Genomic DNA, 24,465 nt, shown 5'->3' on the forward strand with positions numbered 1-24,465 from the left:
ACCAAACCAATCCAAAATTTTTTAAAACTCTATTCAGGTTGCTTAGTCACTAACCTAACCAATCCAAAATTTTTGAAAACTCTATTCAGGTGGCTTGAGTCACCAACCTAACCAATCCAAAAATTTTGAAAACTCTGTTCAGATTGCCTGAGTCACCAAACCAAACCAATCCAAATTTTTTGAAAACTCTATTCAGGTTGCTTGAGTCACCAACCTAACCAATCCAAAAAATTTTAAAACTCTATTCAAGTTGCTTGAGTCACAACCTAACAAATCCAAATTTTTTTACTGGTCCAAAAGATTTTTTCAACGGAATTCATGTACACCCGTAAATAAAAATAAGGACCAAAATATTCAAAATGTCAAACTTTAGAAGGACAAAAAAAAAAAAAAAAAAACATTAGATTTGAAGATCCATTACATGGATTTCACGACCAATTTGAACTTTGTCACCTTGGAAATTATTTAAAATGACCAATTTGTATGCAAAAAGTAATCCATTCTTATGTCATCATGTTGTGCACTAAGAATCATATACTATAAAAAAAATGTCATTTTCTCTATCCCACTTGTCCTAAAGTTAATTTGCTTTCATTTAATTTAAATTCTACACGGATATAGAAAACTACACGACTTATTTGGACATAACGTAGGATCGAAAACAAGAACAGTAATAGATTCTTGGTCGAGGTGGTCAAATTATCATACGAAAAATTATTTATTTTAAAGTTTCTTTTTTCTAGCTCGGTAGGTTGCAAGAACCTAGTGGCATTCGAGCTAGCAAAGTATTGTTCATTTTTGTTCGACCTAACCTCGTACCCGTCTTGAAATTATATTGTCGGTTAAATTATAAGTTTAGCCCGCTAAAATTTTAACATCAAAATTTTAATCTATTTTGGTTTCCAAGCAAGGCTCAAGTCTTCCAAAAAAAAACTATTGAAATGCTAATAAGTTACAAGGTGATGTTCTTGCTCTGATGAGTGGAAGAAGAGGCAGATAGCTGACATATCATCCATTGCGATGCCTTGTCTCTTCCGTTTCCATGCCCGAACAGCACACTCGACCAGACGTTTCGACGATTTCGTTCTATCCAGTGTCGATGATACAATCTCCACTGCTTCTTGGTTGGTGACAACATCCCATACCTAACAAAACGAACATAAAGAAGAGGACGTTATTTCAACCACACAGTTTTCGACGTTTTCGGGACGTCGTTGTTTTTCGATCGTTCTTCTTACCCCATCAGTTGCCAATATAATGAATTGGTCTCTGCTGGTTATACTTCTATATGTAACTTCTGGCACAGAAATGAGTCCAAATTCTTTAATACAATAATCACCGAAGGCTCTCGACATCGCCAACCCGGGCGTTTCCTCGTTCGGAAGCCAGACCCTATGAACACCCGGCTCGTCATTTAAACAAAACACCCTCCCATTGCATTGAAGTATCCGCTCGGCCTCCTCTACAGATAGTTAAAGATGAATAAGTGAACAAAGTTCAACTACTTTTCCATTTTCGATATAGAGATAGAGAGAAAAGCGAGACTAACGAGGTAGGTTCGGTTTGAAGTCGACGGTGAGCTGAACCGGTACTACACTTCCATCATCAGAAGTAGTACCCAAGACTGCTCGGGAGTCGCCAACGTTGGCTAAAACGACTAGCTCGCCCTGGAAAGTAAAGAATACAATTGGATTTTAACATTCAATTCAGGCAAGTGAAACATAAACCATGCACATTTGATTATGATACTCCTCCTATATAAGAACATTTTACCTGTTTAACAATGGACAGTGCAGTTGTTCCACTGTAAAACGTATCGATTTTACGGTGCTGCTCGAGTTCGTGATCGATGGCAGCACAAGTTCTTAAATAGGAATGCTTCCATATGTCGAACCGCTGATGCTTCTTTTCTGAATCCAATTCCGGGTTGAGGAAAGCTTGAGCAAGTCCTTGCTGCCAATGGCACAGCAAAGATGGTGGCATCGATTCTCTTACCGCCTTCGCAACGAAATGACCCCACGGTCCGTGCCCATCGAAAACCCCACAAAATATCAAGTCTTCTTGGCATCCAAATTCCTACGCACACAAAAAAACAACCAGTTTTATATTGCAACAGAGAACGAAGCATAAGCATTCTTTATAAGGGTTTGAAAACCTCTCTCTAGCTGACGCGTTTTAGAAACCTTGAGGGAAGCCCAAAAGGGAAAATCCAAAAAAGACAATATCTGCTAGCGGTAGGTTTGAGCTGTTATAAATGGTATCAGAGCCAGACACTGGGTGGTGTACCAGCGAGGACGCTAGGCCCCCAAAATAGGTGGATTGTGAAATCCCACATCGATTAGAGAGCGGAACGAAGCATTCCTTATAAAAGTGTGGAAACCTCTCCCTAGCAGACGCGTTTTAAAAACCTTGAGAGGAATCCCGAAAGGGAAAGGCCAAAAGGATAATATCTGCTAGCGGTGGGCTTGGGCTTGGGCTGTTATAAATGGTATCAGAGCCAGACACTGGGTGGTGTACCAGTGAGGACGCTAGGCCCCCAAAATAGGTGGATTGTGAGATCCCACATCGATTAGAGAGCGGAACGAAGCATTCCTTATAAAAGTGTGGAAACCTCTCCCTAGCAGACGCGTTTTAAAAACCTTGGGGGTAATCCCGAAAGGGAAAGGCCAAAAGGATAATATCTGCTAGCAGTGGGCTTGGGCTTGGGCTGTTATAAATGGTATCAGAGCCAGACACTGGGAGGTATACCAGCGAGGACGCTAGGCCCCCAAATATGTGGATTGTGAGATCCCACATCGATTAGAGAGCGGAACGAAGCATTCCTTATAAAAGTGTGGAAACCTCTCCCTAGCAGACGCGTTTTAAAAACCTTGAGAGGAATCCCGAAAGGGAAAGGCCAAAAGGATAATATCTGCTAGCGGTGGGCTTGGGCTTGGGCTGTTATAAATGGTATAAGAGCCAGACACTGGACGGTGTGCCAACGAGGACGTTGGGCCCCCAAATGGGTGAATTGTGAGATCCACGTTCGTTGGAGAGGAGAACGAAGAATTCCTTATAAGAGCGTGGAAACCTCTCCCTAATAGACGCATTTTAAAAACCTTAAGGGGAAGCCCGAAAGGTAAAACTCAAAGAGGACAATATCTGCTAGCAATGGGTTTAGGCTATTACACCAATAAAAAAAACCTCAAAAACTTCACATTGTTCATTTAATTCTCATACCTCCCACACAATGCAGCAATCTTGGTTAACTCCTTTTTCGCCTTTTTTTGAGAACACCGAAGCAAAAGTATTCGAACCTTCGGCATTGACGACACCAGTGGTGCACAATATCGAGTCTTTCCTTTTCGCATCCTTGATCATGGCTTTTGCAGCTTCTCGCCCTCCCTCGTCAACTAGACTCGCCGAGTTTCTACCTTTCTTGAAGGAAAACGACCTTGCTAGCCCATTGAACATGGTGGAGAAATGCCCCATCAGCTTTGAAATTTCAATTCTCCTAAAGAATCAGCTTCTGAACATCAAACAGCTTATGATCAGTTAAATCCAAAGAAAACTATGGATTAGAAAAGGAATAAAGGGAAAGGTGTTTTGCATAACAGCTTCAAGCCACTAAACGTAAGAACAGGACAGTCAAAAGGAGTGGTTTCATTGAGTAAAGAACAAGATCTGACTCAGAAAGTTAAGAATCTTATACTTTTTTATAACAGGAATGACATGTCACAGTGAATTTGTAAGCCATTATCACAAGATTTCTCAATAAACAGCTGAAACCTCAAAGAATATTGTAAAGAACTCACAGGAAGGCTATTAAATTTAGAGGAAAAGCATAAATGTAAGACAAAAAGGACAAGAATTCTGGAAAGTTGACCAATTTTCTATCCCCAACTTGCCTTGGATAAACATAAAAAATCAATCCACTTGAAGCCTCTCATCAGAGATCCCACGTTGGTTGGGGGGAGAACGAACACTCTTTATAAGGGTGTGGAAATCTCTCCCTAGTAGATGCGTTTTAAAAATCTTGAGGGGAAGCCCGAAAGGGAAAGTCCAAAGAGGACAATATCGGCTAGCGGTGGACTTGGACCATTACAAATGGTATCAAAGCCAGACAACGGGCGATGTGCTAGTGAGGAGGCTGAGCTTTGAAGGGGGTGGACACGAGACGGTGTGTCAGCAAAAGGGTGGATTGGGGAAGTCCCACATCAATTGGAAGAAGGGAACGAGTACCAATGAGGATGCTGGGCCACGAATAGGGGTGGATTGTGAGATCCCACATTGGTTGGGGAGAAGAACAAAACACCCTTTATAAAAGAAAGCCCAAAGAGAAAAATATCAGCTAGTGGTGGATTTGGGCCTACAAATGGTATCAAAGCCAGACACCGGGCGATGTGCTAGCGAGGAGGCTGAGCTCCGAAGGAGGTGGACACGAGGCAGTGTGCCATCAAGGATACTGGACCTCAAAAGGGGTGGATTGGAGGGGTTCCACATCGATTGGAAGAAGGGAACGAGTACCAGCGAAGACACTGGCCCCAAATGGGGTCGAGGCTGGATTGTGAGATCCCATATTGGTTGGAGAGGAGAACAAAACACCCGTAAAAGCGTAAAAGCTCAAAGAGGACAATATCTTCTTTTGAACTTTTCTCAGCTCCCAAACAAAAGTATATGCTAAGATTTGCAGAACAGATTCATATACTTTCATATGCTAACACTCTAAATTGAAAAATCTCTTCATTCAGTGCTACAAATTGCACAATCCTTTAGAACAAACAATCCCACAAAAGCTGTAAGACAAGAAAATCAATTCAAATTTTCTCGACAACCAAACAAACAAACAAACACAATGGAGAGAAAAATTGCGGACAAGACAACAAAACCCAGATTTCATTTCTTCGATTCTGTCAACAGTTTCATATACAACCAAAAACAACGCATTCAAAATCCAGAACTCAAACAAAGCAAAGGGATAAAAAAAAGAACCCAGAAAAACAACCTTGATTTCTCAGAAAAAATCCAAGTCCAGGATAATGGTAGACGAGTGAAGCAGCTTACAGAGGCGGAATACGAGAAAATCGCCGTAAAACAGGGCGGCGGAGGGGATTCCGACGAACTGGATCAGCAGTTTGAGTGAAGAAGAGGAGAAATCGATCAGAATCCATAAGAAAAAGAAGAAATAATTTGGAATCGGTGAAGATTTATGCAAGAAATAAGAAAACGGAGAAACGACGAAAACTCTAATCGACCGGTTAACTGTATATAATCTTTTCCTTATTCAGTTATTTGACCAAAAATATAAATAAAATAAAATAAAATTTATATTTAATAAATCAACTAATTTCTTAAAATTATAAATTTTTAAAATTTTGAACTACTAAATTAAACTAAAAGATTAATAATTTTTTATTACACTAATTTAAATATTAAAATCCAACGCTTCTTTCAAGAAACCCAACATACACGTGGCGATCTATTTACCAAGTAATTAAAAAACGGCACCATATAATTCTTCACTAATTTAAAATTAAAAGTATATAATATATCAGTACGTTCTTCCAAATTAGGTATATACTTCTTTTAAGAAAATAAAATATTTGTCACAAACGGAATATAATTATTTATTAGTTTGTTAATATGAAAAAAATAAAATTATCGGAATATAATTCTTTTTTTTTTTTTAATCTTTAAAATGTAATTTAATATTTTTACTTGTATTAAAAATAAATATAATTTTTAATATTTTTAATACCCATAACAAATTTCATCATTTAAACGTTTAAAAAATATAAATGAACCAAAAAAAAAAAAATATCTTTGAGTGAACCAATAAATAATTGACACGTATTTTATAGATAAAATTTAACACACTTTTTAATAATTTTGGTCACACGTGGAAGATAAGAGACGAAAATATCAAATCCCATTAATATATGGTTTCAAGAAGCCTCGTAAGAACCACATTTAAGTCTCGTAATTATTTTATTATTATAATTGAAAATTCTCATTAATTAAAATATGTTATCTTTTAAATATTTTGTCAATTAAAAAATAATAATTACCTATCATTTATAAACGTGTCACTTAAATAATTATTGTAAAAATTATTATTATTTCTATTAAAAACGCAAAAATGTCTTAATAAATCTAACAATGTTCTAATTTTTTATTTACCATATGAAAAATGTGAAAAATTATGTTGTAATATTGAAATTTGAGTTAGGGTGAGGTGAAGATTTAGACATAGTGGGTCGGGAAATATAATCTCCATCTGCAACCTCATTTCTCCTTTATTCCCCGTTTAAACAGGGATTCTCATTCTGTTTAGAGCAAATTCCTATGGGTCCGAGCTCTACAGGTTAAATAAACATCTCTACTTGTAGTGTTGCATGAAAACACCTCAACACACGAGAGCTCAATAAAATCAATATAGTTTTGATTTTGAAATGTCAGGAGCTTCGAGCCACGACAGATCAAGTTGCATTATCGACTAAATTATGTTGGAATAAATTGATAAAATACTTTATATTTAATTATGATTTAAAGTTGTATCCTTAAATCTATAATTATTTTTACCCCATTCATTAATGAAAATGTTAAAATAAACTATAATTATTACGATATTTGCTTATTCCCTTCCCTTTTTGTGATAAGGCCACAAAAATTTCAAATAAACTATTAAAATTATAAATTAAAAGCTATTAAAATATATTCTTTTTTTTTTTTTCTAATATTTTATATTGGATAAAGAAGAGTGGAGAAAAAATGAATTATAAATGAAATTTAAAGCCACTTTAGAGGGATGGGATTCATTCCATCGTTACAATTGGAAAGGTATATATTTGGATAATCTATTTTATTTATTTCATAATATTAATTTCATTAATCATTAAAGACGATTAAAAAAATTTGTACTTTATTTCAAAATTATCCTTAACTTACCAAAAAAAAATGCTACCTATTAATTTTAGATGGAAGCAGTTAATATATTGTTTTAAAAATACCATCGAATTTAAAAAATATCATTAAATTTTCAAAAGTTTGGTTAACCTCTTAATTTTTTTTTTAAAAACTTTAAAAAATATATATTATATATTTTTTTTATAATTTTCAAAAACACATTTAAAAAATACTCATAAATTTTAAAAAATAACATTAAAAAGATGTCAATGCTACCTTTTAAATTCAATGAATATTGTTTAAACATATTATCAACCATTTATCATTTTTATCCTTTAATGAAATATAATAATAATAATAATAATAATAATAATAATAATAAGAAAAATAATAAGTGGGGCCCACAGTCCAACTTCCTTTTTTGTTGGGGAGGAAGATTTGCGAAAGTCCCTTCCTTTGGGATTGTGGTCCATAGTTATTATCCAAATCTTATAGAGAGAAAGGGTTGGGTTGTGTTTGGGTGTAATCATTCACACCTTTATTTTGGTACACTCCACCTTTTAAAGCTCTACACGTGTACGCCAATGGATGGTCTTTATTCCAATATTATTGGGTCCCACACTTTTTTGACTGAAAAAGAAAAATCAACCGCAAATTTCAGCCACAAGTTTTAATTGTCACATCAATAATATTATAAAAAAAAAGTAATTTATATATTGTTGTAATTAAGATTATTTTCTTTTTAAAAAAAGATTTACTATTATTTCTAAACTCATGCTTATTTTATATCTTTTTGTTAAATAATACTCTAAATCAAACAAAACATTTATTACATTTCATTAGTAGGAAAAAAAAAGTCTAATTATAAAATTATTAGAAAAAGAACGAAGCTCCTAATAATTATATTTTCTCCATTCTATTGGATTATTTATCACCTAAAAAACACGAACGACCTTTTGCTGGAGGATAATTGGTAGAGACACACTTATGATTAATTTGTTTCACACGACATAACTTTTATACTTTATAAATAGTGTCAAAACACCCTTGTGGATGGATCCTTCATGTTTAACAGTAGCAACATTATAACTTCATTGGATACCTATGAAATAAACCACGTGAGACAATTTAGGAAAAGCTACCGACAAAATGTAACTAGGAGTTCACAACAAGAGTATTTGAAATCAAGATTAACCTAGCGGTCAATGTAATTATATTATTGGAGGTCGAGTACAAACACCATAATGACCATTCTAACCCTCCAACAACTAGAGTGTTAAAATTCTAACTAGCTATAAGATATTGTCCCTCGAAGAAAGAGAGGGGCATTTTGGGTATTTTGTTAAAAATAATTTTGATTTTGATTAAAAAGGGGTCCCACATAAGCGTAAATTTTAGCAAATGAGAAAAAGACACGTAATTTTTTTCCAAGTAAACAATCACGTGGGGCGGTGCAGGCAGCACATGCCGACATCCAGAAGCTGCCCAAATATTTGGCAGTATATTCAATCTACATTATTGATTTATATAAAATATATATATATATATATATATTTATATAAAAATATTAAAAAAATCAAAATAAATAACATAGCTAGTCTAAACTGAATTACTCTACATTTATTTCTTTTTTTAAAAAAACATATTTTCTATTTTCCTGATTTAAATAGCATCAAAATAAAAAAAAATTCTAAAAAAAACACTATTTTTTTAATTAAAAAAAAATCCTACCGAGTTTCGTTCACTAGAAAAGAAAAAAAAAAACTATTTTAATTAAAATAAATGTATGACTAATAAAAACTAAGCTCCTTAAATTTTCGAAGTTCCAATAATTTATAAATACTATTTGTAAAGAAGTCTTGTAAAAAACTTGTTTTTTTTATTTTTATAAAATCATATTTACTGAAAAAAAATAACTTTATAAACTATTTTAAGGGTTTGAAAACATTTGGAAACAATTTCATTTTTAATATTCAATTTTTGAAAATTGTGCACAATTTCTATAAAAAAAATATAATAAACTAGTTTTTAGTTTTTCAAAAACTTAATTTAGATTTTTTAAAACGTTTTTAATAGAATATTTATATGAGATCCCACATCTGTTATAGAGGGGAACGAAGCATATCTCGTAAGAGCGTAAAAACCTCTCCCTAGCACGTTCTAAAACTTTGAAGGGATGCCCAAGAGTGAAAGCCTAACAAAGATAATATCAACTTGCGATGGACTTGGGCTATTACAAATAGTATCAAAGCCAAGCACCAGATAGTGTACCAGCGAGGACAGTGGCCTCCACGAATCATTTCTTATAAGAGTGTATAAACCTCTCTCTAGTAAGCCCAGAAAATAATACCAACTAGCGGTGGGTTTGAACGGTTACAATTTATAACCTAATTCTTAAATCATTATTAAAACTCGGAGATGATCACTCAAAAAGGGTTTATGTTTTCTACAAGTGGGGTTAGGGCAAAAAGAGTGAACTTGTAAATTACTTCATATTTGTTGGCTCATAATTACTCACAAGAATTTAAGTTTATTGCACACAAAATTTGACAAATTTGGTCAACAAAGCTATGAACTCATGTGGGTTGGTTTTGTGTTCTTATTGGCCAAACCCTAATCTAAGCCCTATTCAAGATTCACAGCCTCTAAATTGAAGGTTTTTTTTTTTTTTTTTTTTTTTTTTTTTTTTTTTTTTTTTTGTCAACAACTAAAATTCCATTGAAAAAAAGAATGAACTAATGAAATCTACTAAATTCTAGAAATAAGATCAAAGAGATTTGGTGGAAGTCACCATCTAAACTCCCTTATTATGATAATAAAAGCTTGAGAAGCAAGCAAACCATAGTGGAACATAGAAGATTTTGTATACTTCGTTCCGATTGCACAAAGATAGAATGGTAATGTAACGACCCATATCTAGGATTCGGCATTTATGTGCTCTGACATTCTCCTGCATCCCATGTGACATGGTTATGTTGTTACACCTCACTACCTCACTTCTAACAGTGAAAACTATCAATACATACCAACACGAGTTTTTCTAGCATGTTTTGTCCTCACTCACATGTATCCTAGAAAAATTCCCATAAGATCACCCAACATAGAATTGTTCCAAGTAAAGCATGTCTAACTTTGGAGTTCCTATACTTGAGTTACCATAAAAAAAAGTACACATTGTTGGTATAAGTACTGACTTTCAATTCTTTTAAGTTTTTTTTAGTCATCCTACCATCGGGATCACTTTTATTTAGATGTGTTCTCAATTCATAATGAACCAAATCAATGAGATTGGATCATGATGAAGTCCACAAAACTGTAAAGGACGGAACCTATCCCATACCTCTCTAGTCCTATTAGTCACAGTGTGGGTGTCTTTTTCTACCAACCAAGTGGCCAAAACAATAATGGTTTTAGAATGTTCAACGCGTAACTTCGATTATTTGATACATTTTCTCCCCTTTCTTTGCTTGGCCACAACTGAATTCTTGTTCCCAAGCCAAAAATGAAAGCATTTACATTAAAGATAATGTTCCCTACTCTTGACTGTGACATTTTTAGACACGAAAAGGGCAATACCGTCTCTCTTACCAGATCTTAGAAAGCTTTTAATGTAAGAAAAGATAACAAGAATAGGGTCATTCAGAAGTAATGATAGACATTAGTTTTGTTAGTACGCTCTCATTTTGTAACATCCTAAGTACACCGCTAGCATATATTATTCTCTTTTAGTTTTTTCTTTCTGGTTTTTTCCTCAAGGTTTTAAGACGTGTCTACTAGGGAGAGGTTTCCACACCTTTATAAAGAATGTCCTCTCTAACTGATGTGGGATCTCACAATCGACCCCCTTTAGGGTCCAGCGTCCTCGCTGGCACCCGTTCCCCTCTCTAATCAATGTGGGACCCTCCAATCCATCCCCCTTCAGGGCCCAACTTCCTCGTTGGCACATTGCCCGATGTCTGGCTCTGATAGCATTTGTAATAGAATAAGCCCACCGCTAGCAGATATTGTACTCCTTGGGTTTTTCCTTCTGGGGTTTCACTCAAGGTTCTTAAACGCATATACTAGGGAGAGGTTTCCACACCATTACAAAAAATGTTTCGTTCCCCTCCCCAACCGATATGGGACTTCACAATCCACCCCCCTTCGGGCCCAGCCTCTTCGCTGGCACATAGCCCGGTGTCTAGCTCTGACACCATTTGTAACAGCTCAAACCCACTGCTTAACGGATATTGTTCTCTTTGGGCTCTCTTCCAAGCTTCCTCTCAAGGTTTTAAAACGCGTTTGCTAAGGAGAGATTTCCACACTCTTATAAAAAATATTTCGTTCCCCTCTCCAACCAACGTGGAATCTTAACAATATGTACAAAAGCTCTAGTTCCGACAGCAAAATATTTATTCAACACATGATATTAGTGAAAAAGTAGTTCACCTACCGAGATCTTGTTTAAAGCATGCAAAATAAAAAAGTAAACAGTCATTTCTACTTTTGACATTTCAAAGACAATAATTAGCTGGATTACCTTAGTCGGTGAAAGGCATGAGAGACTCACCTCAAAGCGAAAAGTGAACTAATTTGTCCTCTTCTTCAAGCGATCAACCTGAAATTGTCTTAACAGCTGCAGGGACTGATGAGGTCAATGCCATCAACATTCCAGCCAACACGTGCCTGCAGAGTTGCCTGAAGATACAAGCACCATTTAAGACTCTTGTGTGTGAATGCAAGACAGAGAAATAGAAAGGTGGTCCTAATTCAATGGCAATTCACCTCATTATCAAGACCCAACAAGTAGTTCACCAATAAATTGATATATGAAGCCAATGCGAATGCTAAATTCTATCAGATCATCAAGCTAATATTTCCATCGACAATTACTGCCATGGTTGTCTCTACAGAAAACTCCATTAGTCTGTCTTGAAGAACAGATGATAATTATTTTCATTGTCACAGAAAAAGTTGAGGGAAAGGAAACAGTTCAAAGATTCAAAAGTATTTCAGTCATCTACCCCTTGACAGTAAATCAAAACAATACATCAATAACTATTTGAACATTAAGTAACTTCAATTACTAAAAAGCTCTGTAACAGCCAAAGTCCACACCTAGCAGATATTGACTTCTTTGGGCTTTCCCTTTCAGGTTTCCCCTCAAGGTTTTTAAAACACGTTTGCTAGGGAGAGGTTTCCACACCCTGATAAAGAATGTTTTGTTCTCCTCCCCAACCGATGTGGGATCTCACATAATCTGTTCTCACATCGAGTAAGAGGAGAATTATATGAGTAAGAGGAGAATTATATGATGTTAGCACTATCAAATTACGTTTCAAAGTTGATCCCATTTTCTGTAAACAGCCCAAGCTCACCGCTAGTAGATATTGTCCTCTTTGGATATTCCCTTTCGGGCTTCCCGTTAAGGTTTTTAAAACACATCTACTAAGGAGAGGTTTCCACCCCTTTATAAAGAATGTTTCCTTCTCCTCCTTAACCGATGTGGGACTTCACACATCAAGAACTATTTGAACATTAAGATTAACTTCAATTCATCAACAGATAATCTATTCTCACATCGAGTAAGAGGAGAATTATATGATGTTAGCACCGTCAAATTACGTTGACCCCATTTTCAATTAAGTGGTAGGTCCGTCCCTTAGCTATGGATTACGTTTCAGAGTTGATCCCAGATTCAACTAAATGGTAGGTCCGTGCCTTAGCTATGGATTTTAAATATCTAGTTTCTGAGAAAGGCATACCAGACGAAAATGCAAGTGGATCATTGCATTGATAAGGAAATAAAGGCAGCCCAAATTTAAAACAAACAGTTATAGATGACAAATTCAAGCAAGATCTACCAGAAGAATCAATGCACCAATCAAGTCTAAGCCACTATCAGTTTTAGCCCAAATTTTTGGGCCCATATAAAAAGTTGTCGAAAGCATTACCTAAATTTTACTTTTCCAGTAACACTAAGTGAAGTCCCATCCTTGAAGATGGCTTCATCCGGTTCAATCCTGATTTTGTTGCAGCCGAAGCCATCCAGTTCAATCCTCTTGCTTACAAGAAGCACTCTGATCTCTACTGCAAGTCAAATCCCATATGAAAGATATGTAAATCATAGTAAATAATCAATAAACTCTTTAGAATGAAGATAAAATGATAGAGTAACTATTAAACTAGTCCTCCAAATTCAAGAATTCATCCTTCAACCATTATTCTTTACTATAACATGTCACAAATCGCCAGAGGTCCACTAGCACTGATATCATTTGTAATAGCTCAATCCCACTGCTAGTAGATATTGTCCGCTTTAGCCCGTTACGTATTGCTGCTAGCCTCACGGTTTTAATACGCGTCTACTAGAGAGAGGTTTCTACACCCTTATAAAGAATGTTTCGTTCCTCTCTCCAACCTAGGTGGGATCTCACAGTTACACAGTTTCCTATCTTAATTCAATGCTTTTGAATCCAACCCCTGACTCTAAATTGAATTATGATCTATAAACGTTCAGAAAGTCGTTCAATCAAGCAGCGATTGTCAAAATTCCAAAATTACAAGTCCATTTCATGTCATTTTGAAACTCAAAACCTCAATAAACTCCATCCAGTGAAGTTCCACTAGGAAACGATTCCTCATGCATTCCAGTAAGGAAACAAAATCTTCGAACTACATTTGGACTAAAATGAAGGATTCAAGAGATCAATGACTACGCTACAGCTCCTTTATCTGTTTCTCAGCATCGAAACAAAAAGTGAAAACCCTAAGGATTCCAGACAAGATAATACATGAATTCTACCGATGAATCATGAGCTGGACAATGGATTGAAATGCGAAAAAAAAGATGAAAAAAGCAAGTCCCACCGAGAACAATCTTAAACGATCAAAATAATGGATTCGATAAAATCGAGCACCATAATTGCAGAAGGCGAATTGCTCAAAGAAGTGGAGCGCAGAAATTTCAAACGAGAGAGCACGCTCATTTACCTGATTCGCGCCTCCCAAAATGACCACAAATTATGACTTCGCGCCCAATTTTTCTTATTGAAAATGGTTGTGAATCAAATTTAATTAACATTGATCTTTTCACCTTAACCAAATTATTACCAGGCCAATTATGGCTTAAGATATGCTCAAATTTGTTATAGAACCACTTTGGAACCCTTAATGGGACTTGGGAGAAAAGTGTTCTAATTCTATCGTTAGCTCGGGTAGTTACCGTTTCTCATGTTTTAGTCACCTTTCAATGGCTCCCTTAATTATGTGCGAGGAATTTCCCTATTCGAGTAATGGGAAGTGGGCTTGTCCCCAAAAATGTTCGTTCCTTTGTTGTTTTCCTATTCGAGTACTGAGAAGTGGGCTTGTCCCCAAAAATGTTCGTTCCTTTGTTGTTGGGGCCCAAAATCTTCCTTAGTGAGACTTGATTTGTAGTTTTGCTACACTACACGACACAAGTGACAGGTGAAGTTGAAGCAAACACGTTTAGTATAAAGAATCTTTCTCGAGCTTCTATAAGTGATTCAAGTGATTCAATCACATGTGCTCGATTGAATATGCAGCCATTACCAGTTCCCATTTCTAAATCTCGTACTTTAGATAGTCCTTTTTGTACCGATCAAAATGTTTGTGTAGCATAGCCTCATCTATTTAGTTTTAGTTTTTAGTTTTTTTTTTTTAATAAATTAATAAAAAGCTGTACAGCCTCGCGAATTTTTTTCTTTACAAAATAGAAATAGAGCATGCTTAATATATACATACATATGACGGAATTCATTGCATATTTCAACCAATTTTGGATATGCTACAAAAGATCAACAACAAATTCAATTCCAAAATGAAAATATATATATATATATATATATATATATATATACTACAAGAAGCATAAGATGATGGAAAAGAATTGTTATGTACATATTATTTACCTCACAGATTATCATTCTAAAAGTCGATGGTTCAATCTTCAACTTTGTGATCTTGTGACCATGCATGAATAGTATACATACATATACATACATATACATACATATACATACATATATATATCAATGAAAAACTTGAGGGGCAGCATAAAACTCACTCTCAATGAAGCCTGGTCTGAGATCTTCTTGCCACAAGAACTTCAATGGAAAACAGACAAGATGTCCTCTAATACACTTCAGTTTCTCCATTGGATCTATCATCTTTACTTCCCCATTTTCATGGTTTTCTATCTTCTCAGCAGCTATTCCTAAATCTAGTGTGTTATGATCGAGTTTGCACTTCAAATCGGCCAAACTTTGGCGTAAAGATGATCTGAATTTGGCAGAATACATTATGAACAAAAAAGATAAAGAACTTTTATCTAAAAATGTTAAAGACGATGATGATACGTAGTTGTTTGGTTACCTTGAGTTTATGTTGTCGTTGGGGATGCAAGAAAAGACATCTTCATACATTGCTGTGTTTTCCTGCATTAAATCCATAGCAAATTTTCAATATCATAGTATTGGAGACATCATAAAGGTTATTATTTCACGTTTCCTTGTTTTTGTTTAGGAAAATAGAAAGCATTAGTTAAACAAACACGACTCTCCACAATGGTATGATATTGTTCACTTCAAGTATAAGCTTTCATGGCTTTGTTTTGGGTTTCTCCAAAAGGCCTCGTACTAATGGAGAGAGTATTCTTTGATTATAAACCCATGATCATTCCCTAAATTAGCCGATGTGGGACTTTCATCATCCAACACCTCCCCTCGACTCCTTTTTCTTTTGGAGTCTTAGACATTTTTTACTATACCTTCGAGGAGGCTCGACTCATTTTCTTTTGGAGTCCTTTGTTCGACATTTGAGGATTTACCAATCTATTGGCATGACTAAGTTTTAGGGCATGACTCTGATACCATGTTAGGAATAACGGATCTCCACAATGGTATGATATTGTCCATTTTGAGCATACGCTCTCATGGCTTTGTTTTGGGCTTCCCAAAAGGCCTCGTACCAATGGAGAGAATATTCTTTGATTATAAACCCATGATCATTCCCTAAATTAGCCGATGTAGGACTTTCATCATCCAACAGCATTTAGTAACGGTTTCAAATTCTCATTTTTCATTTTTCAGAACCGTTTTTTAAATTATGAAGAAAATTTTAAAAACACATAATAAATAAATGATTATCATACATTTTTATGTTCTTTTTTCATGAAAAAACAATTAAAAAAACGAGAATGTTGATGATATCTATTATTATACAAAACTAGTTACTCTCACCTTTGCCGTAGCTATCCATAAATCTTTGTACGTTGCTTCGACTATAGGATCAAGGATTTGACTGACCTGCCATATAATATAAGTTGAATTTGTACGGTCTTCAAGTAAAATGGAAAATATTTGTAATGATTGGAAGTTTCTGAGACAAACTACTAATATAGTATGAATTAGACAAACCTCTCCGAGATGAAGACCAAGGTGCTCACACCACAAGGAGCATCGTAGACTATGAGCGAATTTTCCAGCCTTCCATGGCTTTCCATTCATATATGAATCAACAAACTCTTTATCCTCGATGATCACCCCAATCTGCAGTAGTGGGAATATGGTGATAAGAATGAGTACATAGACGAGCAATATACTTCAAAAATTTATACAGCTAACAATGATGCACCTCAGAATCTCTGGATCCAAGTAAACTTCTGTCGTTAATGTTGGAGGAACCAATAAAGGTAATGCAATCATCGATTATCATTAATTTGCTGTGCACATACACCTGAAAAATGAAAAACAGGTAGTTCATTACAAGGTCAAATTGATTTCGTTTTTAAACAGCTTGAACTTTTGATATTATTAAAACATTTTGTTTTGATTTTTAGTAGCAGTTGAACAAATGCCACAGCTTTTAATGACCAACTTTTTTCGCTTTTCTATGCAAGATATGTGGCCTATATAAAAAAAATTTCTTACCAAAATTGAGACTATGTAGCCGCCCAGCCCAAACCCACCACTAGTAGATATTATCTTTTTTTGGTTTGTTTTCTCTTTCGGGCTTTCCCTCAAGGTTTTTAAAACGTGTCTGCTAGGAAGAGGTTTCAACACCCTTATAAAGGGTGTTTGTTCTCCCCCCAACCGATGTGGGATCTCACAATCCACCCCCTTTAGGACTCAACATTATCGTTGGCACTCGTTCCTTTCTCCAATCGATGTGGGACCCCACCAAAACCATCACTTTTCGGGGCCCAGTGTCCTTGCTGGTACATCGCCTTATGTCCACCCCCTTTAGGGGTTTAGCCTCCTCGCTGGCACATCGCTTGGTGTCTGAAAAGCCCAAAGAGGATAATATCTGCTAGCGGTGGGCCTGGGCCATTACATTTCTCATTCGGACTTCCCTCAAGGTTTTAAAACATGTCTGCTAAGGAGAGGTTTTCACACCTTTATAAAGAATGTTTCATTCCCTTCTCCAACCGACGTGGGATCTCACAATACAGACGATATATATATATATATATATATATATATATATATTATTTCGTAAGAGCACATCTGATGTTATTAAAATCCGGATCCACGAGGGTAAGCACTAACGAATAATAAAAGTTATGAAATAAATAAGAGGAAGATAAAAGTACCTGACTAGTGGCAATTGGACCACCATCAAAAAGCCTGCCATATGATCGGAGGCCACAAAACAAGATATAATCCTGTGTTTTAGAACCCAGTAAAAGATTGAGACGGTACAATATCGAAGTTTTTTCCCAACTAATTGTTCGATACTGCCAATGCATCAAGGCTCGAACAGTTGCAGCACCATTATCATCTACACCACCCTGATGGATGCAAAAGGGACAGGGAGCATAGACTCCATGAAGCCATATAAAAGACAGTAGAAAGAGCTAGAAATTTAGATTTAAAAAAAATGAAATATACAAATATGTACCTGAAATCCAGGTAAGAGTGGTAAAACAATAATAACTCTAAAACATTGTTTTTCTTTATGAGCCAGCCATATACGTTGGTATAGTGCTTCCAGAACCCGATTGTGGATGGTCTCATCCCCCGATAAACCTGATATGAAAAACTGGTTCTGGAAGTAAAACAAGAGGGTAAAACTCATTCATCATCTCATTTAATGACACATTGACAGAAATGACGATTAGTTATTTATCTTTGTTGAGCTCATTCATCAAAGTAAAAAACCACATCAGTAAAAAAAATTGTAGCTGACTCAATCCCACATCGGTTGGGAAGGAGAACGAAGCATTATTTATAAGAGTGTGCAAACCTCTCCCTAGCAGACGCATTTTAAAAAAACCTAAGGAGAAGCCTGAAAGGGAAAACCCAAAGAGGACAACATCCGCTTAACGGTGGGCTTGGGCTGTTACAAATGGTATTAGAGCCAGACACCGGGCGATGTGCCAGCGAGGAGGCTGAGCTCTGAAGGGGGGTGGACACGAGGTGGTGTGCCAGCAAGGACGCTGGGCCCCAAAAGGGAGTGGATTGTGAGATCCCACATCGGTTGGGGAGGAGAACGAAACATTCTTTATAAGGGTGTGGAAACCTCTCCCTAACAGACACGTTTTAAAAACCTTGAGGGAAAGTTCGAAAGAAAAAGTCAAAAAAGGGCAATATCTACTAGCAGTGGGCTTGACTCTGTATGGACTGTTCAAGAATAAAGAATAAGGAGTACTGTTCAAGAATAAGAGAGAATAAGAAAGAAATTGATTCCTGATTGGCTAAATAACAGGTAGAGAAGCAAGTGCAAACCGTGCACTCATTCTGTTCCACTATTACATGCAGCCAATATTTTGCTTCTTTTATCACTCCATTTTTCCCCTTTTTGTAATTGTAAATATCCTAATGTGAATTGTATTACCCGTAACGTAACATTATAGCCTAAAGTCCTAGTTACATTAGCAGATTAGTTTCCTTTGGTGTGATAACTAGCTCTTTCTTTTTTAGGATTCTCGTGATGGTAAATGATTCTTTGAAGAGAATAATTTTTTTTCCTTCTAAATAGTGTCCCAAGAAAAAAAAAAAAAAAAAAAAAAAAAAAAACTAAAGTTCCCACGACTAAGCTTGTTACCTCAATGTAGATGAAGTGTTTTGCCTCTTGAATGGCAGAACAATAAGCAGCATGGATGCTTGCTTCTGGTTTGCTTGTTCCTGCTGACCACTGGCTGACACTTCTTATTACCTAAAATCACCAGCAGACATATCCATGAGTGCATATATAATATTCTTAATTAAGACGAATATGTGTTTTAATCCTCAAACTTAAGAATCTTAATTGTCATTAACACAGAATATGAGAAGTATAGGTAACCTGACAATTGGTGGTAGTAAGAGGACCGATTTCTTTGACCTCGTTTACAGCAACAACATGATTGCTTTCATGTTCAGTTTCCAACCAATCATCTGAAGTTTTCATATATGGCGGAGTATCAGTAGTAGCTTCCCTCGAAAGACCAAAATCACCAAACTCATCCAAAAATCCAAATTCATCGAACAATCCATTTGCTTGTTCATATTGGGTCGATGATTCAACATTGTATGCCTGGAAAGAATCCATAGCACTACTTTGTATCTCCATTTGCTTGTTCATTTGACTATTTCTTTGTATCTTAGAATCTGGAAGTCCACCAACTTCCTGAGGCATAAGTAATGGAATATCTTCCTGTGGTGATGAGGAGAAAAAGAAATCTTCCGTGTTCTGCTTTTGATGATCTTGCTCTGAGCCTTTACTTTTGAAACTCAACTCCGTGCTTCTTCCCATGTAATGTGGAAGGACCATGTCATGTTGAGGCATTAATAGAGGTATTTTTTCTTCATTTGGGGCTTTATCTCTCTAGAATAATTCTTTGACATGTTAGAAAGGAAAAAATTAAAATTGAAAACACATGTATGTGTTACAAGATTGACCTTGGCATGGTTCCACCTCTGAACAAAGTGACGAGCAATATCACGGCATGGAGATCCCCAAAGAGCACAGTGAACATCATGCCATGGCATTCGAGGACACTTCTCCCGCTCCAATTCATCACTCATTGTGTCTTCCCAAGAATTTGGTTCAGATTCTCTAACACAAGCAAGGTGGGAAAATATATTATAGAAGTTCCCTAAAAACAAAGTATACTTCGAAAGAAGGAAAACGGAATATTTTTTTAGAAGTTCATGAATATCTCTTCTGTTCAAGCAGGCATATGCATGCTTGAGAACACAAGAATAGAAAATGGTGATATTTTAAATTGATTACTAGTCTCATTTTATTCGTGAAGAATAATAGCTACCTTGGATTGTAATAGTCCTTTCCTGGCCATGTATAAGGAGGGAAATCACTCACTTTATGTTCCATTGTATCATAGCGGCCAAAGCACAAATCCAAACCTCCAATGAAGCAAATGTGGTGATCAACGATGACAAGTTTTTCATGATGTGACCTGTCATTATGCCATGGAACGGTGATGAATTGTTTGAATACAGAAGTAAAATATAACAAATTTAAACATAATCTACATAATGCTTACCAATAGTAAATCCCAGTTGACATATGATCAGGAGAACGTAGTACCTTAATATTCTCATGAATATTTAGAAGCCTCTTCTTACTATACCTACTGTTAATTTTCAGAGCAATAGGGACCTCTTTATACATTAAGATGTAAATCTGCAAAACATTAGTTTCAAAGTGAAAATAAATTCATGATGAGTTCTAGGAAATGTATCATAATAATAATAATAATGTATGGGTAAACTACTCAGACAAAAATTGGAGGCTGTGCAGACCATAAAGATCCAAAGTGAAACCAAATAATAGCTAGAGTAATATGCACATACATAACTTCTAGTACTAGAACTTCATGAAGAGACGATCAAAAGTTTAAGGCTTTAAGCAAATTTTATTGCATTCTACGACATCAGCAAAATATTCAAACTCAGTTAATGCCTAACAATGCAACAAAATCCAGTATTTTAAAATAAACTGTTAGTTCACACGGATATTGGGAATTGCTTAAACACCTTGACACCTTCTTTTGCCTTTGTTTCCAGCAATGCATCAAGCCGTGAAGAAGAATGATTGTGAAAAGGACGTCGCATATAAAGCTCAGGGCAAAGCCACCAACCAGTGATGAATATCTGCAAAGAATGTTAGACCACTTAAGTTAACAATGAGATTTGACAAGCATGTTGTTTCGTTTTTCATGTGGGCTATAGAACCTCAGATTTTGCAGCCTCAATAGAACAAGCGATTGCTTCAAAAGCTGCCCGGCCATCTATGAACCACTGAGCTTGGCTTTCATCATCACTCAAACCTCTCTGAGGAGCAAAAGAACCAAAGCGATGAGGGTGGCACCAACCATGTTTGGATCCAAACCCAGCATCATTAATTGCTGAGACCCATTTTTTGACTTTGGCGGTACTTGTGGTTCTGAACCTCAGATTTCCATTTCCGCCTCTAACCTTTTCACAACATTCTGAATTGTCATTAAATTTGAACGTGGCACATGAAATCTCTTCCCCAAATTATTAATTGTTCATGAGACTTAATATCCAATCATAAAGCAATCAATGTTGAAGATTTTAAGACGAGGAAATAAATATCTGAATTCCTTAACCAGCATTGCCAGACAAGTTCAATTTCATAACCTCAAATGAAGGTTTCAGCTCAACTTGACCTTGCAGAAAATTGTGGTGGTAATAAACAAGTTGTGTAAAGAAATTACACAGAGCAGGACGAAGTACAAAAGATGGGTAGAGTTACTGCAAATCTTGAAATTGAAAATAAGAAGAGCAAAAAGAAGAAAAAACGCACCTTAAATGAATAACGTAAAGGATTGCGCTCCTTGACATGATATGCTAAGCATGCTTGGGATCCCTCCTTTTCTTCTAATGTTTGTAGAACATCAAAAACAATTATATCTAGGAGTTTAGTGTCCATGGGATCAGCAACCAAGGCCAAGAAACCTGGTTTCAAAACAGCCCAAACCTGTTTGTCATCAGGGGTTGTCAAAAAAACCATCGTATTGGTCATTGAAAAAAGAAGATGTTGCAGTTATATGCAATTCATAATTGTTACAATGAGTCAAAAATCCACTGCTAGAATATAAATAAAAATAATTTTCTTCTAAAGCAGTCAACAGTAACAGGAACTAACTCGTCATTATGAAATTTAAATTCGATCAAAAGCATAACATGAGTTAAGTAAACAAACCTTTTTCCAATTGTACACGCAGCAACTGCACCAATGACATGCAAAACATTTTATACTAGAATCAGATCCTGTCAGCTGTTTCAAATGCTTCACCATTAGGTAACCTTCTTTCAACTTCGGACCGTGTTCTCTTACAAATGACATCTTCGAGACTTCTAAAAATTTGCAGACCTGCTTTCCAAGATTACTTAATTAGAGAAACTGAGGAGGTGTAGGAGATCTCTTAACCTTCAAACAATCACTCATTCATTTTTCTACTTCGTCAGAAGGATGGGGGGTTTAGAATTTAATTTCATTGATATCAAAGTACACCAAAACTAAACGAGACAAGGTGTTATTTATTTCTTTGATCAAAGTTACTGGTCTTTCTAGAAGAAGCAGATGTTTCAAGAAAATTTTACACTCACCTCACGAGTATTTACAATATCCAAGTTCCCAAAGAAGTGATTTAAGTAACCCTGCATTGCTAGCTTTGCCTTGTCTGAAATGGACCGCTGTCCTCCCATTGCTGGCTTAATGATGGGTAAAGCAGCAACAGAAGGAACATTCCTGTACATTTTAAAAGATCAATTTTCGAAAGCATCAATAACTCCCTTCTCAGTTCTTACACCCCAAAAGAAAGAATATGACGCACAATATCGACCATAATATAAAATGATTAATTTGGTATAATGCATAATCCCTTTTTATTAGTTACCTGTTTTTTGTTGTTTGTTCATCATGCAAAGGAAATAACCCATCATCAGACTCGTCATCATGATGGACTGCAGCTGTATGGTCTACTATTCCCAAGTTGTGAAGCCATTCTTTAACCTTGTATGTAAACATGACAGGACCAATCAAAACAAAAAATTTATGACAAACAAAACTAAAGAGGATCCAAGTTTCACATGGCCCTTGTTCATAACAATTTTAATTTTGTTTTTCTATTATCACACTTATTGCTGAGAATTTTCGGCATTCTGTATTCTACTTTTAAATCACTGTTTAAATATCCGTAAAATCGAAAACAGGTAGTTTTAAAAATTTTGTTGTCCTTTAAATTTAACTAAGACCTCAAAACAGTTTTTTAATATTATTGTTATTAGAAAATGGACCTAAACTAACCAGGTTCATTCTGGATAAGGCTAATGGAGCAGAAATGTTATAGATAGAAGATGATTTGAAATATGCCATGTAAGTCAAACCTGCTCTTGTTTCTCGTGAAGTTCTTCAATAAATGCACGTCTCTTCAGCGCAAAATGTAAATATAGAACTTGCGAGGCTTTCTTTACTAAGCTCCATTTAAACTGTTAACAGTGAACTTAATGTCAGCATCAATTTTTCACAGTTGTGTCAACAACTCAACTTTAAAAATGTGTAACAACTCCTAGAACTTTAAATTTTTTCCATTTTTTAAAATTCAAATCTATTGAGCACAAAATTAGACACAGTTTTGTGCAAGTTCGTAAATTGTAATTAATGTCAAGTAAGTTCGAAATCTATTTAACATAGTTGGAAGATCCTACCGACACTTTTAAAATTCAAGAATGTATAAGACACATAAATGATAAAATATTAGTTAATTACTATATCTCTACCAATCATCTCGTAAATTTTCAAATAGAAGACTTAAACACAGTAATTCTTCTCTTTCTCATAAACAGGCACTCATCAAATTTTCTTTCCATGTTCTGTTTCATAGTTGAACGCATTAAAATTTCAAATTAACGAACAAAAACATCTAACAAATCAATCTTCCACATCTTCGCCTAAAATCGTCTGAATACACCGCAAAACAAAAGCAAACAGGACTGCGGAGAAAGATAAACAGATAAGTTCAATACCTGTTTGTATTGAATTTCAATAGTGTAAGACAACAGCAAGGGACTGATATCTCCAGTATCCGGCCGCGAAACCGATACAATGGAAGCAATCGGCAGCTCCTCAAAAACCCTAGCTGGTTCTCCACATTGCCGGAACGAATGCGACGATGAAGCCAACCTCGGCGCCTCTGCTTCCGACGGAGTTGTACCACTGGAAATCAATCTCTCCGTCGACATATCAAATCAACGAAGTGAATTACAGAGAGTTCATGAAGGAAAACGTCGCCAGAAGTGAAATTCTTGCAACGAATTGACTGAAGTGAATTTTGAAATTGAAAGATGAGCAGTTCGTCGTATGGTTTTCTTTTTGGAGGTAACTTGAAACGCCAAAAACCACAAAAAGTTGGTTATTTATAACGTATAGGTAGTGTTCAAGGGAAAAAAAAAATTCTACGCCAAAATGTAAAATGACTAAATTACCCTTCGAATTGTGTGTGTTTATATATGCTAAATTTCAACAAAAATAAATAAGTATATATTACAATATTACTCGGGACCCTTCGTAATATTTCAAAATTTACGCTCGGGGTAAAATTTCATCAAA

The 24,465-nt window shown here is 35.6% G+C and overlaps 2 protein-coding genes and 1 long non-coding RNA gene across 6 annotated transcripts; all 3 read right to left on the reverse strand.

The window, feature by feature from the left end:
- Positions 1–822: 822 nt before the first annotated feature.
- On the reverse strand, positions 823–5,227 carry LOC111804786 (putative protein phosphatase 2C 34). The gene is made up of 6 exons (XM_087128618.1): positions 4,985–5,227; positions 3,220–3,508; positions 1,774–2,076; positions 1,550–1,667; positions 1,239–1,462; positions 823–1,145 (listed from the first exon to the last, which is right to left on the reverse strand). Exons 2-6 carry the CDS (start codon positions 3,469–3,471, stop codon positions 945–947), a joined length of 1,098 nt encoding a protein of 365 aa, XP_086984744.1. The 5' UTR covers positions 3,472–3,508; positions 4,985–5,227; the 3' UTR covers positions 823–944.
- Positions 5,228–8,256: 3,029 nt separating this feature from the next.
- Positions 8,257–13,972, reverse strand: LOC111805556 (uncharacterized). Of its 4 annotated transcripts, none has more exons than XR_015422863.1 (4): positions 12,819–13,792; positions 11,650–11,791; positions 11,435–11,562; positions 8,257–8,366 (listed from the first exon to the last, which is right to left on the reverse strand). It is a non-coding gene; the product is annotated as an uncharacterized LOC111805556 (long non-coding RNA). The 4 variants fall into 4 exon arrangements; XR_015422861.1 differs by lacking the exon at positions 8,257–8,366 and adding an exon at positions 13,858–13,972 and having other exon boundaries at positions 10,707–11,562; positions 12,819–12,954; XR_015422862.1 differs by lacking the exon at positions 8,257–8,366 and having other exon boundaries at positions 10,707–11,562; positions 12,819–12,954; positions 13,735–13,802.
- Positions 13,973–14,760: 788 nt separating this feature from the next.
- On the reverse strand, positions 14,761–24,240 carry LOC111804705 (phospholipase D zeta 2). Its single transcript, XM_023689462.2, has 20 exons — positions 23,883–24,240; positions 23,244–23,345; positions 22,754–22,869; positions 22,464–22,605; positions 22,057–22,227; positions 21,658–21,831; positions 21,063–21,305; positions 20,865–20,981; positions 20,372–20,511; positions 20,135–20,284; positions 19,767–19,923; positions 19,171–19,692; positions 18,931–19,041; positions 17,785–17,931; positions 17,477–17,674; positions 16,519–16,620; positions 16,302–16,433; positions 16,125–16,190; positions 15,259–15,320; positions 14,761–15,165 (listed from the first exon to the last, which is right to left on the reverse strand). The coding sequence occupies exons 1-20, from the start codon at positions 24,096–24,098 to the stop codon at positions 14,916–14,918; spliced, it is 3,318 nt and encodes a 1,105-aa protein (XP_023545230.2). The 5' UTR covers positions 24,099–24,240; the 3' UTR covers positions 14,761–14,915.
- Between the last annotated feature and the right edge of the window lie 225 nt (positions 24,241–24,465).

This window comes from Cucurbita pepo, chromosome 11 (assembly GCF_057944985.1).
Source record: "Cucurbita pepo subsp. pepo isolate OVF chromosome 11, ASM5794498v1, whole genome shotgun sequence".
Taxonomy (NCBI): Eukaryota; Viridiplantae; Streptophyta; class Magnoliopsida; order Cucurbitales; family Cucurbitaceae; genus Cucurbita; species Cucurbita pepo.

Coding starts and splice junctions, on each gene's coding strand:
- LOC111804786 (XM_087128618.1), bottom strand. CDS start 3,471: ATGGGGCATTTCTCCACCATGTTCAATGGGCTAGCAAGGTCGTTTTCC. Junction 2,077..3,219: donor ATTGCTGCATTGTGTGGGAG/GTATGAGAATTA, acceptor TTGTGTGCGTAG/GAATTTGGATGCCAAGAAGA. Junction 1,463..1,549: donor CTTCAAACCGAACCTACCTC/GTTAGTCTCGCT, acceptor AACTATCTGTAG/AGGAGGCCGAGCGGATACTT.
- LOC111804705 (XM_023689462.2), bottom strand. CDS start 24,098: ATGTCGACGGAGAGATTGATTTCCAGTGGTACAACTCCGTCGGAAGCA. Junction 22,606..22,753: donor GAACAAACAACAAAAAACAG/GTAACTAATAAA, acceptor TAAAATGTACAG/GAATGTTCCTTCTGTTGCTG. Junction 22,228..22,463: donor ATATTGTAAATACTCGTGAG/GTGAGTGTAAAA, acceptor CTTGGAAAGCAG/GTCTGCAAATTTTTAGAAGT.